This window comes from Oncorhynchus nerka, linkage group LG20, assembly GCF_034236695.1.
Source record: "Oncorhynchus nerka isolate Pitt River linkage group LG20, Oner_Uvic_2.0, whole genome shotgun sequence".
In the NCBI taxonomy this organism is placed as follows: domain Eukaryota; kingdom Metazoa; phylum Chordata; class Actinopteri; order Salmoniformes; family Salmonidae; genus Oncorhynchus; species Oncorhynchus nerka.
The window spans coordinates 44772481-44792408 of NC_088415.1; the positions used below are offsets into that span (position 1 = coordinate 44772481).

The following is a 19928-nucleotide window of genomic DNA, read 5'->3' on the forward strand; positions in this document are numbered from 1 at the left end:
AGGGAGAGACAAGCCCCTGGTTGTGTTCAGTCAAGGTTAAGGGGGGTCAGTAATGGGAAATGTGTGGAACAGTGCCTCAGATCTGAATTCAAGGTTGAATTAAAGGAATTTTACAAGGTAATACCCTCACCACAGCTTTGAGGAAGTTGAACTTTCTTCTCAAAAGCAGCTTTTATTGGTCACTTTTGAATGTGAATCTATTCAATTTTCTACCTAACCCCCTATTATTTGTAATTCTCATACATTGTTATAAAAATGTTTTTTAAATTACTATTAATAGTGTCCTCAATATCATGAAGATGGTTCCTATTTAGCACATTTCCATCACATCGCTTGTTCTGTACCTGTTTTCCTGTTTTCCATAACTACAACCTTTTGCCACTACTACATTTCATATCTGGCCTTTGTATCGGGTCAAATAATATATATTTTTTAAATGTCCCAAGTTACCTACCGACAACAATTCCCAATCCTAACATGAGGATTGATTGATATTTGGTCCTTTACTTCCTGGCTTGCTAACTCCTAGACACTATAGGGATAGTTCACCCAAATGACGTCTTGCTTTCCTTACCCCGTAAGCAGTCCATGCTTTGGTTGTTTTACTTTTTAGGATTGTGTGGCACAAATCCAACATAAGTCAATGGTACCTTTGTTATATTAGCAGTTTTGCACTTCATTTCCAAATCATCTACTGTATATGTAACGTCAATGACACAATCCATTTTTTAGATACTTTAGGATGATTTGGACATGATGTACATTTTGTAATTTGGGTGAACTATCCCTTTCAATATAGCCTTTTTTCCCAGGAGCAACCTCCCTAAAGGGAAGAAGTTTGTAAGTCCCACATATTGTACTTGAATATACAGCACTTCATTTTGGTTACATTCCCTTTTTGTCTTGTGGTCTGTGATATGGCCCATGTTTTGTTCTTTCCTGTTTATGGATTATGCCCACACTTGGCACAAATCTGTCCTTGGTCAAACGGCCATTTTTTTTTTTTAGGTTTACCATATGCAGACAACTATGTTCTATTTGAGTTCATGCTAATGTGTGTTTGGATGTAGAAAGACAAAGTGGTAGGCTAAAGGAGGGTGCCCCTTAACACTGAGAATCATTTGAAAAATACTAGCTTTGAGAATGTGGCTCATTCATTGACATCGTTGAAACAATTCACAAAGACAACCAGTGTCAAATATAGTGTTTATTAATATATCATATATGTACATTGTAGTATAATAAATCTTTATCACAGAAATCTGTGATGTTGATTGGCAACATTTGAAATTTGAAAAGGAGCATAAAAGTAGACATAAGGAAACAAATTGACATGAATTTATTGTACACATTTTGCAATGGCCTTCTCAATCTCCAGCCTCAAACTCCATTGAAACTCTATGGTTTGAATTGAAGAGGGCAGTCCATAGGCGCAGATATCATGGAAAGTATTTTTTTTAAATAGGGGTGTCAATCATTTTGACACCTATCTTTTTTTAGATAGTTTATTATTACCTGTAAATAAATAAAAATATTGAGCAATTGTATTAGTATAAAATAATAGAATTGCCCCCTTTTTTTTGCATACAATATACTATAGCTCAGTATTTGTATTATGTATCTCATATAGTCTTTTTTGCTCATCTTTATGAAGTGTGACAATTTTGGTCGTGACTATCTTTCTCACTCTCCTCGCACTTTCTCAGGGTTTCTCTCATCTCATATTTGGTCTCTATGATCTCTGTCTGTCGTCTCTGTCATATTTTTTCAATGTATAGAAACCCATGGTGAGTGGTTTTTTATTATGGTTATATGTCACTGTGTCTGGTATGCAATGATAACCAGTACTGTCTGGAAGCCCAGCTACAGATCCTCAGTTTCATCCAAACCCTCTCCCTGTGATCAGTCTACTTCACACAGGACCTAAGTAAGTTGATTAAAAGGAGTAAATTGTACTGTGGTTAAAGCAGGAGGGGTTCAGTTGTAAACACACAAATGGGGATCTGGAAACAGACACAACTGGAGGGGTGGAAAGAGAGTTGGGGGTGAATACCTGCAAGGGCCGTCTGGAGGGAGCAACACATTTACAACAACAAGACATAGCCTGGCCTGCTGTTTTCAGTCTACCGAGGTAGGAGGGGAAAGAGAAAGAGAGGAAAAGGGGGTTGGAGTAAGGGAGTGAGAGACTGGGTTTGGAGGCACATCAAGAATTTGCCTTTTAAGGGGTACGGTCTCCAAGTCCTGCGAGTTCACATGCAGCAGCCAAAACACTGAACAGGATAAACAAAGAACACCGAAAAGACAGGAAAAAAACAAAGCAAGAATAATACTAATGTTATTCTAACTCTAGTATAAAGGGCCTCTTTTGGGAGCAGTAGCAAAGTGTGAGAATGGGTAAGAGTAAGTGAACTTTGTCTACTCTAAGGTCTAGACAAAATGATAGAGGTTTAGAGTAGATGGATGGCCATAGCAGCACTTCTGACCACTTCAACTCTGCTGGAAGTATTTGGAATTGATGTTGCAAGTTCCACGTTTGTAAGTAGCATAGGGAGAGGAGACTGCCTCCACGCTAAGAGGTCTGTGTCTTTTGGAGCATCTAAACTGCAACTATTGTGGTTTTGTTGCTTTGTGAACCCATTTCTAGACAATACATGCAATGTCTGGCAAAATGACTGTGTATGTGTGAGCAGGAAACAGAGACGGTTTCAGAGCGAGAGAGAGGGAGAAACAGAGCGGTATTGTATATGCGTATGAGAGAAGAGAGTTAGTTAGAGGGAAAGAGAGAGGGTAACCATTTGTGCCTGGGAGAGAGGGAACGAAGGAGAGAGACCATATATGTACTGTATGTCTATATGTGAGTATTTGAAATGGGGGGATGCATATGTCTGTGTGAGACAGAAGGAGAGGAGGGAGAGAACGTATATCCTCTGGCCCTTGGCGAGTGTGCGTGAGGCTGAATGGGAGCCAGGAAAAGGGGAAGGGCCTCGTGTCCGCTGACAAAAACAGCTGCCTGAGAGTACACAGGAAAACAGTGTCTGGTAGAGTATAGGGAGCAGGGGACAGGGAAAGAGAGGACAGGAGAGAAAGAGAGCACCAGGGCCCACATCTCTATATGGGTTGCGCCCTGAGTGCGGAGCCTTGCTGTGGGGAGGAAGCGGAGCCTGTGCCCTTAGTGAGAGGGTCACTGAAGCGCCGAGGTCCAGAGAGATCCAACAGCGTCAAGATGAAGCTGACCAAGGTGAGTGTCTGGGTGGGCTTGTCTAGGGGCCACAGCTGGTCCAATACAAAAGAGCTGTATTTTAGGAAACCTTGCACATCATGCATGATATACTCATACATTTGAGTGCATGTGTTTGGTCTGTGTATATTAACGTGCTTGTTTCTTTGAGTTGTGTCTGGTGTCTGTGCCCATGTTTGGGTGCAGGGTTTGAATTACTCGGGGCTATAGAGGGATGGCTACCCCCATAAAAAATCATGGCTCCCCTCATCAGAATGGAAATTGTCAAAGAAAGAGACGTCGGGCACCCCCAAGAGTCTGTGTATAATTGGAACCCTGTTTGGGTACATGAGTGTTATTGTAAGTCTCCATGGTTACAGCACATGCTGTGGAGCGTGGGAATGCTTAGCCCCCGGGACGACGTCAGTCTATTGCATCCAACTGACCCATCAGTATGGGTGTGGTCAAAATGGATCATCCTCTTTTCATGCTCTCAAGCTATTCATTTAAATTATTATTTACCTATCACAGAGCTGATGTACAGTATTGGTGGCCTTTGTGGAATTGATTTAATTTTGGCTGCGGCTGTGAATGTCAAAAATGCTCCATGAACAGATAAGTATGGAAGAGATATCATTGACTTCTTTAATAAATACACTTCACAACAGTGTCCTTCTGGCCGATGGCTGTTTTCCTGTTGCTAGAATGACAATGCTTTTTATTGGGTGCCAAAGGCAAGGTGGTGGTTATACTGGTGATTGTTTTTAAGCCTCACAGGTTATGTGCTATGAGTCATGATGCGTCACAGCTTTGTTATACTGCTGGCTACAATACATCCTATGAGTGGGCTGGCTGTGTTATCTTAGAGAAGCTCCATTAATGGCTTATAGTATTCAATTACTTGGCAACCAAAAGAAAAACACAATTTGCTGTAGCCGAATGCACAACAGGGATCAAAGCCAGAGGCGTAATTTCTGCGATTGAATCTATCGTGATATGATACTCACTCTTTCAAAGCCTATCTTGATCCACAGAGAACATTGTGATATCGGCTTATGATCCCCTCACCCTAAGCCAGAGCTGGGCAGCTCTCCGTCTCTTGAATGTGAAGATAGAGTACAACAACACTGTAGTGACTTGATTGGAATAGATGACTAGATATTCCTCTTGTTACAGCTGTAACACACAGCGGTTCTGCAGGCTCAGATTACTCATCACTTCAAAGGTCAAAAGAAAATGGTTTGAATTCCTTAAAGAACCAACAACGCTTTAAACTGGCACTGCCTTACAGCGACCATATTCCACAGGCATTTTCTACACACCCAACACAGAAAAGAGCATTGGAGGATCAAGGGTAAAAATAGCCTCTACGATCCATAATGCTCACTCAGACACAGACACAAATACACACCGTTCCATTGGCACACATAACCACAAACTCACTCACATGGAAACTCACTCACTTCCTGTTATCTGTGGTCAAACTTTAGTCAAACCCCAGGGAAGCTTTGACTAGACATGACTCCTCTGGTTTAGAACAAAACTGTTACCAGTACTTGAGGAATGTTTGTGTGTATGGGGCAGCGTATGAGATGAAAGTAGAGAAATGGGTAAAGGAAATGTCTTTCCTTTCTCCAAAACCTGCCACCCCAATAAATCCCAGACCCACCCATTTAAATAACAGAACCTCTGAAGATAATATTGTATGCAAAAGAGTGTTTTGAAAGAGTAGGAAATGTTTTGGGAATGAGCTGGAATTTGGCAGGGAGAGTAGGGAGGGCACATAAAGTAAGTGGGATATGATTCAGCATTGTATTACTCTCATGGAAAATGAATGTAAATATTCCCAAGATAAATACAACCCCAAAGAGACCCTAGCTTTGTTTACTCTCGTGCGTATGTATTCATAGTCTCTCTCTCTCTCTCTCTTTCTGTCTGTACAGCTGTACCTTATCAACATTTGGCTTAGTGCTGTCTTACACAATCATTCCTCAAGCAATACAGCTCCCCCTTCACTCCCCTTTCCCCCACCCCATTTCCTCTTGGCCAATGTTCCCACTCTCAAAACCTTTTTCATTTACCTCCACGTTGCTCCATGCATTTCCCCTATTCCCCAAAGTGTTATATCCTTTTGTATTTAGAGAACTTAAGCTAAAAGCAGTATTTTATTTTAGAGGTATCATTCTATATGTTCAGTACTGATGAGGCTCATTCGGACTTAGTTTCTCAGTATCTCTGCACAGTTAAAGTTGTAATGATGGGAGGCAGTTCTGCCTGATTTGCTCTCGACACAGGCTTATTCGACCCCCTATTTGAGGTTCAAAAGCTGTTGCTCCCCCCTCTCTATTGTAGTTGTCTCTGTCCATATATCCTTCTTTGTAAATAACTACACATGTCCATCCGCAGGTTAGCGTTTTTCATCGTGAATCTTCCTCGGGAGGCAGCTCTGCAGAGTGGTCACTTGCTGGCACATTTTGAAAGTCATAAAATCTGATTTGAAACCTAACCCTAACCTTAACCACGTTGCTGACCCAAATGCCTATCCCTAACATATTTTTGTTTTCATGAATGATTACAATTTTGCAGCTGCTATCTAGGGGGAAATATGTCAGTTCTGCCTCTAGGACAAGACTCATGACAATAAACATCAACCTGTTGTCCATCCATGTCTATGTGTATTTGAGGATGTGACAATAACATTTGTTCTAGGGCCAATTCAACAGCTGTAATCAAATCCCCATCCCTCATCTATCCCCCAACCCTACCCTCCTTTCCAAGTCCCAGACTCCAAGCATCTTGTCAGCTTGAGGAAGTACCCCTGTATTTTGTTAAACTCTCCTGTGGCCTTCCTGCCCCTCCCTCCCCCTCTCCTCCACTCCTCTCCAATAGAAAAAAGCTACAGACAAATAAACGTCCCTGGTCCCTCCGTTTTCACATGAGCCGGAAATTCCATGGCGCTTAGGCCTTTTTTTACGGCTGGACTGAATTACCCTATGTGTTGTTCTGGGATTCCTGTGAGTTACACTCAAATTAAGTAGTGGTTAGATAAACGTAGGTCCCGAACACAGATATACTCAGTCATTATAGTCACATTTCTAATAATGTATTTACTATCCTATTTAGGAATAGTCCTAAATCCTGTCAAGGTCACAGATTATGGGTATTTATCACTATTCTCTTGAGCATTATGGCATTTAATAGTTTCATCTTGGCTTCTAGTTGGCTGGGTAGAAATATCTACATAATGCTTCCATCTATCCCATCCTCTCAGATTAACAGAGGTGGCTGGGGAATAGGGGCTAGGAGTTGATTTGGAACTCACAAGACCACCTCTGGATTGTGTGAAAATGTGCTACGCCACAGAACTGACGCACTTGCACACTACCTGTTGCACCTCTCTCTTCCCCCCACGTGGTGTAGCTCTTGCGCTATTGGTAACATGACACAAGTTTGGCCCACCTTTATTATGTCAATGTCTAATCTTGCAACCTGTGTGCATGCATTAAAACGTGTGTGTGTGCATGCCTATGTGCGAGAGAGAAAGAGAAAGAGAGAAAGAGAGAGAGAGAGAGACAGATAGACAGACAGACAGACAGACAGAGAGGGCTACAAAACCACACGAGGTGCCTTTTGGTGGGATTGTGTCTGGAGAGTATTTACAAGTTTGGATCTATAATTGTCTACCACAAGTATACATAAACAACCATAACAGTTTAGAAAAATCGTGATGGTTAACATGCAATGTTAGGACCATTTTGACTTGCCCCCAGAAAATACATATCTAATTCCCAATCCTGACCAATCCTGGGGAAATTTCTTCACTCTTCCCTCCCAGATCTGACCAATCACAGAGTGGAATTCCAGTCATTCAATTCCACAATAGCCTTTCCTTTAATGGCTCCACCCACAGCGACAGAGCAGAGGGGGACTAAAAAAACAAGGCAACCTTTAGTTGCAAACTATGTTTTGAGGACTTTTTGGAGATGTAAGAGAACTTTTGAACTAAAAAGTCTAACTCGGACCTATGCCTCGAGGCGTAGATTTAAACGAAAAAGAAATGAATAAGGTAAGAAAATAATGGAAAAGTAATTATTATTGAAATGTATTTTTATTGCAGGACAAGTATTACATAGTACTACTTATGGTCAATCAAATAATTCAAATTCTTGAGGGAATCAAAGTGTTACATTGAGGTGTGGGGGACTGTGCAAGCATCCTCTCTGACAGTTTTCATCCCATTAATTTGCGCACGCTGCGCTTGCCATCTCCCTCGAAATGTTGTCATGTTGACATCAATAGCTATAGTCTCTTGTCGAATGTTCCAGTGCTGTTAGTTTTTTTTAATAAACAATTATCTTTTTCTGTAAATGTTTTTGCGCGGTTAGATTAGTGGATTAGTCATCTTTCCAAACTCGCTTGTTCTTTGACAGTACACCCTAGTCGAAAGTTACACAGCAGCACATCGGACAGGGTTATTTGTCCGACTGAATGAGATATTCGACACTCTTCCACAGGGTAATCATCCTCTGGTAAACTATACTCAATTGAAATTATAAAATACTAATATTGTCGTTTTACTATGTGATTAATATCCTCGCTTTAGTGGAGTCTATTTGCCCAATTACAGTATAATCCGATGTCATAGCAGGCTAATTGTGAAGTATTCTTGCAGGTCTGATACAGAAAGCCTAAAAGGAAAGTGGTTAAAGGATCATATGACTCCATGCGCACCCCTCCCCTCCCGTCACACCCCTCCCCTCCCATTCCCAATGTGTTCTGTGTTCATTACTGCGTCATAGCAATTTCCCAATCCTTTACCATTATTATGATTTTGTGAAAGTGTATTTTGATCTCCTTAGGTGTGTGTGTTTGTGTGTCTGTCTGTGTTTGCGGGTGTGTGAACTTAATGACAAATGTCAATTTTAATAACCAGGTGGTGATGGTAAACCAGGTAGTGTGTGTGTGTGTGTGTGTGTGTGTGTGTGTGTGTGTGTGTTTCTTGCATGTGTTGTGTACAATGTGTGTGTGTGTGTGTGCTTTCTTGCATGTGTTGTGTACAATGTGTGTGTGTGTGAGGGGGAGATGTGGATGTGTGCTTTAATCTCCTCCAATATCATATTCCCATGTCAAAAGTTTCTTCCCTGCGGGTCTGAACATAATAACATGAGGGAAACCACAGTGGATAGGTAACACGATAACATTGTCCAATCTTTCCTTTGGCAGTGATAACCGTGTTACTGCTAATAGACTGGCGCTGCTGTGTACTGCAGTGACCCGAGCATGTCATTTATCAGTTGATAGATAGGGCCCACTCCAGCAGCAGTGTTGTGGTTCAGACTCTGAGGGAGAAAGGAGCAGAGACACAGTAGAACCAGCCCAAGTCTCATCATAGGATTACCTATCTAGGATCAGTTTAGCATTTTAGATCAAAATGAATAAGAATACAATGGAAAGGGGGGACCTGATCCTATATCAGCAGTCCTACTCTGAGATATATGAATACGGCCCCTGAACAACAGGATCAGGATTGGGAATGTAAGAGGAGAGGACCCTAGCCAGCGACAGCAGCATTGTGGCTGACCACCAGAGGTTAAAACAGTGAGGAGGGCTACACAGGAAGTGTGTCATGGCGCAGCGCTGACCTCACCACTGGAACAAGCTGTCTCTGTTCCCTCCGCTGCCTGTCCCACCCTTTTGAGACACACTGGCCTTCTGTGGAGGAAGGGACGGAGGCTGCACAGAGAACACACGCACGTTTTGACACACAAAAACATACACACACACACACGTGTGCACATAAACACGTGCACACACATTCAAACACAGACACACACACATCCGCATCTTTAGACTTTCTATTAAGGGAAGGGGAATACAGAGAGAACACACACACAATTATGCACACACACACACACACACACACACACACTTGATCTCCATCTGTGACACACTGTCTTTAAATCGAGGGATGGGGATTGTACTGCAGACCCACACATATACACAAACAACCCCTGTAACAATATGAGTCACAAAGACTCATAGTGGAGAGAAGATGGCATATTACAAATGTTATTATGCTACTGTAATAATTTTGCCAGATGGCACATAAAGTATGATGCTCTTGCACTGAACAGTGAACACTCTAAGCTGCTCTGCAGCTCTTCTCCTTCAACTCTTCTCCCTCAGCTGCTGGTGGCCCTCATCCAGCCAGTGCGCCGCACCACAACATCAGAGGAGTTGACATTCAGGTCCAAATACAGCTTCAGTTGTTTAGATATTGGAGTCTAAAGGGAAACCCAAGAGAAGACCTACCCTTATGGAGTATCTCTATAGTCCAGCTGCCTCAGGCCCCTGGCCTCGCTTTAGCCTGGGGTCAGTGGGTCCAGTCCGGTAGAGAGAGTGCCACACAATAACCATCATTGTGTAAACTAAATATCAAGCTATTTTTGGAGGGGAAGAGGGAGTCAGAGCATCCAGGGGGTCTGTAGGGATGGATGTGTGTAGCATCTGTGTGTATTGGGTTGGCTCCTCCCTTCAATCACGCTTCTGTTCTGGGGGCTTCTGGTAGACAGGGAGAAGGAAAGGGAGGGATTTATTTTCAAAAAGCGGTTCTTTGACTAAGGAACTTCTGGTTTTCTGAGCTGGACGACATAAAAACAAGAGAACAGAACCCTTTTGTGTGCTGAACTGCTGTTGATGCCTGGGGGATGATGGGGGGTGGGGGAAGGGGGGCTGTCCCAGAGTAGACGGGAGACACAGGGACTTGGCGATAAAGGTTGTCCCATTACACTGACTGACTACACAAACTGTCAGGTTTGTGAGGTAGCAACTCACTGGTGTGCACTTGAAGGGTGTTTTTTAGGAGAGGAGGGGTTGTGACAGAGAACTCTCTGCAATTTTTTGAACCCAGAGTCTGAAGTTCTATTTGGGCGGCTAACGAGGTAAGATGTTATGCATGCCCATTTTAGACATACTTTGCCATGAAGGTGAATGGGATATATAGCCTGTTGGTGAACATTGCGAACTTGTAATAATAAATCATGTTTGTATAAATAAAGTACAGTATGAGGAGAATGTTAGCATGTTTTTGAACAAATATGTAAACCAATGGCTGGAGAGTGAAAAATCATGAAAACCACAGACAAACTTTGTAAAGACGGAGGGAAAACCAAGATATTTGGTTTGAATCAACTCAACCAGTCTTAAGTTTTCAAGTTGCTGTGTACACTTTGAAAAAGGGGTTTTCGGCTGGCCCCATAGGATAACCCTTGGTTATAGATACAACCCTTTTTAGTTACAGGTAAAACCCCTTTTGGGTAGAACCCTCTGTGGAAAAGGTTCTGCATGGAACCCACAAGGGTTCTACCTGGAACCAAAAAAGCAAATAGATTCTACATGGCACCTTTTTTACTAAGAGTGTAGCAGTTTCACTCGATAGCTTTATCTATCTTTTCTCCCCATCTCTCTTTCTATCCATCCTGTCCTCACAGCTCTCATTTGGCAGCTGATTATCCAAAGAGAGCCAATCATTCCTTTTATGTCATACAGAAGGATCCATGAGTCACATGTCTCACATGGGGGACATTTTGATTTGTTACACCTAATTGTTATCGTAAGGCCCCAACTTGCACAGTGTTTCCCAACTGTGGCCGGCTGCTTGTGCTTAATGTCAGTATCCAGGTCCGTGTTCAGTATTGCACAATGTTGTGAAGTGTTCTCAATGACTGAAATGCCTCTCTGACAAGTCAAGTAAGGAGTCATGTCAGCTCTTTATCTCTGCAACATTCAGTCCATTGCACCTATTCTGAACGCATCCCAGGGCTTGCAGGCGCTGCAGTCCGTCCGTCTGTTTCTCTGTCTGTCTGCCAGGTGGTCTGTATAATGCAGAGTGATCGTGTCTTTAGCAAAAATGTTGTGAAACCATGCCCAGTATGTGTGAAACTGCTTACAATATTTTACTCACACACAACCGTAGGCTTGCGGTGAAGTTCATTTTAATTTAAAGTCTCTATTTAAACTTTGTTCCCGGTCCACTCCATGGCTGCAGACAGGTAGAACGTTTCAGAGAGACAGTTGTTTAGTGTCATGCCTGGTATGCTTGGGGTCAGTAGTGAGGTGGGGCCATGGGTGGGCAGGGAGAGGGGGGGCAGCCCTGGGTGTTCACACAGTTGCGTAGTGAACATGGTAAGCACAGTCTCCTGCCAGCTGTCCAAATAGTGCCCAGTCGTAGCGGGAGAGGAGAATGGAAAAGTGTGCAAACAGCCCCTTTACTGAAGAGGAAAAGCACACACTGCCGTAACAAAGGTTCATTATATGTTTCAGTTTGATTTCCGGACCAATGAAAACAGACAGGCTTTGAGGCAGTAGATAGATTGTACTGTACACACACGAACATGGACACACGGCCATGCATGGACACTTCCGAGGGCTTACATTAACTGGTGGATTTGCCCTCAGTATATCTGAGTGGGTGTTTCTATGCCTTCATTTTTTTCCCCACAAACATTCTCCATCCTTTCTTTCCTTAGTTCACGACATAGGGAGAGAGAGTGTGTGAATGTGTGTCTGTGTGTAAGAGCAGAGCAACCATTTGTTTACATTGGCTTAGTTACCATGCCGTGACACGTGTAACTCCCGTCCCCCTGCAGTCTCATGTTCAAAGCCAATTTCATGTTGTGAAACAAAGTAGGATCATGGGCGTGTTACTAGAAGATTACCTCCGTTATAGGACCAACCATCCAGAGGTTCTGGAGCAGAAATAAGGATCAGCACACCTGACTGCAAAACTCCTTTCACTCAAACACGCCAACAACCTGCTAGTGTGTGTGCTACTCCCTAAGTACTGAGTTTCTGAATGGGTGTGTGTATCTGTGTGTTGACAGACGGGCAAGGAAGAGCCCCATGTCTTCAAGGAGAAGACCTTTAGGAAGAGGCGTCAGTGTGGGGTGTGTCGTCAGAGTGTGGACAGCACAGGGTCCTTCTGTCGAGGTGAGTGTCTCTCTCTCTCTCTGTCTTTCTCAGACTCTCTCTCTCTCTCCCACTACTCTCCCTCTCTCTCCACCCTCCTCCATGGAGGATCCTGTCAGCTCTAGCTAGCTGTCTCTCTCAGAGCCAACATCCTCCTGACTGTAAGCTGATTATTGTCTAGGGAGCTAGGCTCAGTTAGATCATGTTTTTAACAATGTTACATCAAATACACAAAATTAACCTGGATGATGGAAGCTGACTAATTGCTCCATTCTCTGTCTCCCTTTGTTCCATTCTCATCCTTCTCTCTCCAGTGTGTAAAACAGCCACTCACAAGAAATGCGAGGCAAAGGTAAGACTCCAAACCGATTCACTCCTTGCGTAACTTGCCCAACTCTGGAACTGTCCTCCCTGTCCCTACCCTATGAGCTAGATGCCACCTCTGAGTTGAGCTGCAGCGGGTTAAGGAAGGCTACAGTTTCTTTCCACTGATGTGAAGGCTTCACTGTTCCATTCCCAGAACGGGGACCGGCCGCACCCAAGCCCCACGCTGCTCCATGTGAAAGGGTCATTGATGGAGGAGTGAATGCCAACTTTGGCCTGGGGCAGGGAGAGACTTGGCAGACTGCGGCGGCGGGCGCCATGCATTATGGAAGAAAGCACGTGGCAGAGATTGCCTTCCAATCTTCGTAGCATCTTTTCCATCTGATGAGAGGGCATTAGAAGATAAAAGTAGCAAATAGGAGATAAAAGTGGAAAGTAGCAAATCAATAAAAGTCCAAAGCCGGTTGTTTTTTCAATATAATTTTCATATTTGATGATTTCTATCTAGGAATGGGCACAAACTCGTCTGCAGTAGACCTGGAGTAGTATGTAGGCCACTCTTGTCCTGTGGATTGTAAAGGTCTGGCTGTTTCCTCAAATTAATGCTTTTCGTCAGAGGGATATTATTTCCACATTGTTGTGTTGTTTGTGGCCTGGATGTGTTTGGGTTTGGAGATGATAGCTGCTTAGCTGAGGCTGTCCTGTTGACTGGGGGTGGTCGGTGCCCAGGCAGCGATAGACATCGGTCCTGCCCAGGAAGGGAGAGGCCAGGCCAGCCTCCGGGGGCATGGCCATCTCAACGGTTATCTGGCCTTAAGAGCCAGCGCTGAGGGCTAAAGGGGCTCGCCCATGAAAGCATGGGATTCAGGAAGCTCTGATCGAAGGAAGCTGCCTGGGGTTTTATTGAAACCACATACAGAAGAGCAAACACAAACCCCAAATACACATGGTACAACATCCGTCTGGCCCTGAGGGTTTTTATAAGTTATTGTCCACGAAAATCTGTCTGATTTCAATAAAAAAGACCAGCCTCTGTGTTATGCTAGTGTAATAACCTTAGCTTTATCACAGTCATTGAGAATGAAAGAGAGAGCGAGAGATCGACAGATGGTCAGGTCAGTGTCAGGCCAGGGCCCATTTCCACAAAGCAGGTCCCAACCTGTCCATATACAGATGTACGATCTTAAATTAAGCCAGTTTGCTACAGCAGGAAAACAATCCTGCAGCAAGAGGAAATGTGAATTATTATGGGTATTATAATTAATGGAAATAGTTTGAGGTGTTGATACATTTTTTGTTAGGGCAAATCAAGTCTGACATTTTAAAGTGGAAATTACAAACTTTAGAAGCCTTTTTAAAATCTTGAATACACTAGATGGATGTCATAAGGTGAACGTAAGGTGAACGCACCATAAGGTGAACGCACCAATTTGTAAGTCGCTCTGGATAAGAGCGTCTGCTAAATGACTTAAATGTAAATGTAAATGTACACTACCAAGTTTGCATTTCCTGCTGTGCAGACAATTCTCAGCAACGAGTGATCAAATTAAGATCCTACATCTTTACTCTTCTTCATTATGATCTAAAAGGTCAAACTGATCCTAGATCAGCACTCCTACTCTGAGAGGCTTTGTGGATAAGGCCCAGATCTGTATTATCACTTGTCACTTTGCATGATGACGAGTTTCTCACACGACTGGCCTATCTGAGTGATGTTTTTTCTCACCTGAATCTAGGAGTACTGGGACTCTGCGCAACTATATTCAATGTGCGGGACAAAATTGAGGCTATGATTAAGAAGTTAGAGCTCTTCTCTATCTGCATTAACAAGGGCAACACACAGGTCTTTCCATCATTGTATGATTTTTTTGTGTGCAAATGAAGCTTACGGACAATGTCAAATGTGATATAGCGAAGCACCGGAGTGAGTCTGGTGCACAATTACGCAGGTACTTTCCAGACACGGATGACACAAACAACTGGATTCGTTATCCCTTTCATGCCCTGCCTCCAGTCCACTTACCGATATCTGAACAAGAGAGCCTCATCGAAATTGCAACAAGCGGTTCTGTGAAAATTTGCGTGGCAAATCGCGCTGTTAAGACACTGATGCCCTTTGCAACCATGTACCTTATGTGAGAGTGGATTCTCGGCCCTCACTAGCATTAAAACTAAATACAGGCACAGACTGTGTGTGGGTAATGTTTTAAGACTGAGACTCTTTCCAATACAACCCAACACTGCAGAGTTATGAGCATCCTTTCAAGCACACCCTTCTCATTAACCTGTTTTTTTTTCGATGAACAATAAGGTTTTATATGTAAGATGGTTAAATAAAGAGCAAAATTAGTTATTATTATTATATTATTATTTGTGCCCTGTATAAGAGCTCTGTCACTTCCCACGAGCCGGGTTGTGACAAAAACTCACACTCATTCTTATGTTTAATAAATGTATCGTATAGTGTGTGTGTGGCAGGGTTACAATAATGGCAAAAAAAACAACATTTGAGAGTGCGCTGACCCTGGTGCTAGAGGGGTTACACAGCTGGAGGTTGAATGTTTGAAGGGGTACGGGACTATAAAAAGTTTGGGAACCATTGACATAGACTGACCAAATGAATCCAGGTGAAAACAATGATCCCTTATTGATGTCACTTGTTAAATCCACTTCAATCAGTGTAGATGAAGGGGAGGAGACAGGTTAAAGAAGGATTTTTAAGCCTTGAGACAATTGAGAAATGGATTGTGTAAGTGTGCCATTCAGAGGGTAACTGGGCAAGACAAAAGATTGAAGTGCCTTTGAACACGGTATGGTAGTAGGTGCCAGGTGCACCGGTTTGTGTCAAGAACTGCAATGCTGCTGGGTTTTTCTCGCTCAACAGTTTCCTGTGTGTATCAAGAATGGTCCACCACCCAATGGACATCCAGCCAACTTGACACAACTGTTTGAAGCATTGGAGTCAAAATGGGCCACCATCCTTGTGGAACGCTTTCGACACCTTGTAGAGTCCATGCCCTGACGAATTGGGGCTTTTCTGAGGGCAAAAGGGGGGAGCAACTCAATATTAGGAAGGTGTTCCTAATGTTTGGTATACTCAGTGTGTATCTTATCACCATAGGAACACGTTTAAGGTTAACAAATAATGTGACAAATATTAGAGTGATGAAATCTTACCTGCTTCGATGACATCTGCTTTGTCAGTCCGAGAGATTTGAACTTTGGCAGAAGGATTGCAGCAGCAATAAGTTCGGGATCTTCCTTCATTCCTCCAAAGCGCTTTCAGAGACCCTCTCATGAGTGGTAGGGACATCTTGCACGATGCTTCCAGCCTCTTTAAGTTTTGATGTTGTTCAAAGCCTCCACCTGCCGTCACCACAGGCCTCATCACGGTTAAGAAGGCTATTTCTGTAGGACTCAGCCTGTAAGACATAAGCACATTTTAACACCTGTTAGAATAGTCATAGTTCATGGACAATAATTTTTTAATAAATAAATTACATACATTTATATGTTATCATGGCAGATATATCTTTGCTTGTTTGATGGTTCCTTGGTCCGCCTGTTTTTGCGTGCTGAGGTGAGGTTATTGTAGACCGTCATGTCACCGAGAATGTCACATGACCTCATGAAACACACAGAGATTGGTTTTATACAAATGAATGTAAACAAACCCATCTGCTGTTCTCTCTCACTTCACATACACACTCAATAAAATTATAATGATGTGTAGACAAAACATGACTTGTTGTGAGAGACACTGATGAAAGAACACATCAATCATGAAGGTTAAATGTAATACATTATAGGCCTACTGAAACACTCGTGGACTGGGATATGTTCCGTATTGTGTCAGACAACAACATGTGACGAATACGCTGATTCGGTGTGCGAGTTCATTAGAACGTGCGTTGAAGATGTCGTTCCCATAGCAACGATTAAAACATTCCCAAACCAGAAACCGTGGATTGATGGCAGCATTCGCGTGAAACTGAAAGCGCGAACCACTGCTTTTAATCAGGGCAAGGTGACTGGAAACATGACCGAATACAAACAGTGTAGCTATTCCCTCCGAAAGGCAATCAAACAAGCTAAGCGTCCGTATAGAGACAAAGTAGAATCTCAATTCAACGGCTCAGACACAAGAGGTATGTGGCAGGGTCTACAGTCAATCACGGATTACAAAAAGAAAACCAGCACCGTCACGGACCAGGATGTCTTGCTCCCAGGCAGACTGAATAACTTTTTTGCCCACTTTGAGGACAATACAGTGCCACTGACACTGCCCGCACCTAAAACATGCGGACTCTCCTTCACTGCAGCCGACGTGAGGAAAACATTTAAACGTGTCAACCCTCGCAAGGCTGCAGGCCCAGACGGCATCCCCAGCCGCGCCCTCAGAGCATGCGCAGACCAGCTGGCTGGTGTGTTTACGGACATATTCAATCAATCCCTATCCCAGTCTGTTGTTCCCACATGCTTCAAGAGGGCCACCATTGTTCCTGTTCCCAAGAAAGCTAAGGTAACTGAGCTAAACGACTACCGCCCCGTAGCACTCACTTCCGTCATCATGAAGTGCTTTGAGAGACTAGTCAAGGACCATATCACCTCCACCCTACCTGACACCCTAGACCCACTCCAATTTGCTTACCGCCCAAATAGGTCCACAGACGATGCAATCTCAACCACACTGCACACTGCCCTAACCCATCTGGACAAGAGGAATACCTATGTGAGAATGCTGTTCATCGACTACAGCTCGGGATTTAACACCATAGTGCCCTCCAAGCTCGTCATCAAGCTCGAGACCCTGGGTCTCGACCCCGCCCTGTGCAACTGGGTACTGGACTTCCTGACGGGCCGCCCCCAGGTGGTGAGGGTAGGCAACAACATCTCCACCCCGCTGATCCTCAACACTGGGGCCCCACAAAGGTGCGTTCTGAGCCCTCTCCTATACTCCCTGTTCACCCAGGACTGCGTGGCCACGCACACCTCCAACTCAATCATCAAGTTTGCGGACAACACAACAGTGGTAGGCTTGATTACCAACAACGACGAGACGGCCTACAGGGAGGAGGTGAGTGTGGTGTCAGGAAAATAACCTCACACTCAACGTCAACAAAACTAAGGAGATGATTGTGGACTTCAGGAAACAGCAGAGGGAACACCCCCCTATCCACATCGATGGAACAGCAGTGGAGAGGGTAGTAGGTTTTAAGTTCCTCGGCGTACACATCACAGACAAACTGAATTGGTCCACCCACACAGACAGCATCGTGAAGAAGGCGCAGCAGCGCCTCTTCAACCTCAGGAGGCTGAAGAAATTCGGCTTGTCACCAAAAGCACTCACAAACTTCTACAGATGCACAATCGAGAGCATCCTGTCGGGCTGTATCACCGCCTGGTACGGCAACTGCTCCGCCCACAACCGTAAGGCTCTCCAGAGGGTAGTGAGGTCTGCACAACGCATCACCGGGAGCAAACTACCTGCCCTCCAGGACACCTACACCACCCGATGTCACAGGACAACAACCACCCGAGCCACTGCCTGTTCACCCCGCTATCATCCAGAAGGCAAGGTCAGTACAGGTGCATCAAAGCTGGGACCGAGAGACTGAAAAACAGCTTCTATCTCAAGGCCATCAGACTGTTAAACAGCCACCACTAACATTGAGTGGCTGCTGCCAACACACTGACTCAACTCCGGCCACTTTAATAATGGGAATTGATGGGAAATGATGTCAAATATATCACTAGCCACTTTAAACAATGCTACCTAATATAATGTTTACATACCCTACATTATTCATCTCATATGTATACGTATATACTGTACTCTATATCATCTACTGCATCCTTATGTAATACATGTATCACTAGCCACTTTAACTATGTCACTTTGTTTACATACTCATCTCATATGTATATACTGCACTCAATACCATCTACTGTATCTTGCCTATGCCGCTCTGTACCATCACTCATTCATATATCTTTATGTACATATTCTTTATCCCCTTACACTTGTGTCTATAAGGTAGTAGTTTTGGAATTGTTAGCTAGATTACTTGTTGGTTATTACTGCATTGTCGGAACTAGAAGCACAAGCATTTCGCTACACTCGCATTAACATCTGCTAACCATGTGTATGTGACAAATAAAATTAGATTTGATTTGATTTGACTCATTAAGGTGTCATGAATGGCTTCATAAAGGTGTTTTGAATGCTTATGTAAAGTTTAAGCCCCAGTTATAGTAAATATTTAATTCTGTGATATTTGGCTATTCTATGCTTTCATCATCTGAGTGATGTGGCATATCAAGAAGCTGATTAAACAGCATGTTCATTACACAGGTGCAACTTGTGCTGGGCACAATAAAAGGCCTCTTTTAACTGTGCTGTTTTGTCATACAACACAATGCCACAGATGTCTTAAGTTTTGAGGGAACATGCAATTGGCATGCTGACTGCAGGAATGTCCACCAGAGCTGTTGCCAGAGAATTGAATGTTTATTTTTCTACCATAAGTCGCCTCCAACGTCGTTTTAGACAATTTGGCAACTGGCCTCACAACCTCAGACCAATTTGGCAACCGGCCTCACAACCGCAGACCATGTATAACCATGCCAGCCCAGGACCTCCACATCCAACTTCTTCACCTGCGGGATCGTCTGAGACCAGCCACCTGGACAGCTGATGAAGTTGTGGATTTGCACAACCAAAGAATGTCTGCACAAAAAAAATGTCTGCACAGAAAAAGTTTCAGTGCAGCTCATATTTGTGCTCGTCGTCCTCACCAGGGTCTTGACTTGACTGCAGTTCTCCATCGTAGCCAACTTCAGGTGGCAAATGCTCATCTTTGATGGCCACTGGCACGCTGGAGAAGTGTGCTCTTCACAGATGAATCGCGGTTTCAACTGTACCAGGCAGATGGCAGACAGTGCATGGCGTCGTGTGGGTGAGCGGTTTGCTGATGTCAACGTTGTGAACATCAGCAAACATCCCGAGGCCCATTGTCGTGCCATTTATCCACCGCCATCACCTCATGTTTTAGCATGATAATGCATGGCCCCATGTCTCAAGCATCTGTACACAATTCCTGGAATGTCCCAGTTCTTCCATGGCCTGCATACTCAGCAGACATGTCACCCATTGGGCATGTTTATGGATGGACGTGTACGACAGTGTGTTCCAGTTCCCGCCAATATCCAGCAACTTCGCACAGCCATTGAAGAGGAGTGGGACAACAGGTGCCCACAGGACCCAGTCAACAACTCTATACTAAGGAGATGTGTTGTGCTGCATGAGGCAAATGGTGGTCACACCAGATACCGACCGGTTTTCTGATCCACTCCCCTACCTTTTTTTGAAGGTATCTGTGACCAACAGATGCATATCTGTTTTCTCAGTCATGTGAAA

At 43.8% G+C, this 19928-nt stretch overlaps 1 protein-coding gene across 1 annotated transcript in view; it reads left to right on the plus strand.

The window, feature by feature from the left end:
• Positions 1–2254: 2254 nt before the first annotated feature.
• The window catches only part of tns2a (tensin 2a), a 57474-nt gene continuing 39800 nt past the window's right edge, over positions 2255–19928 (plus strand). Inside the window, exons 1-3 of the mRNA XM_065005542.1 lie at positions 2255–3238; positions 12100–12205; positions 12499–12536. Coding sequence (XP_064861614.1) covers positions 3113–3238; positions 12100–12205; positions 12499–12536 — 270 coding nt within the window. The 5' untranslated portion in view covers positions 2255–3112. The remainder of the gene's footprint in view (positions 3239–12099; positions 12206–12498; positions 12537–19928) is intronic.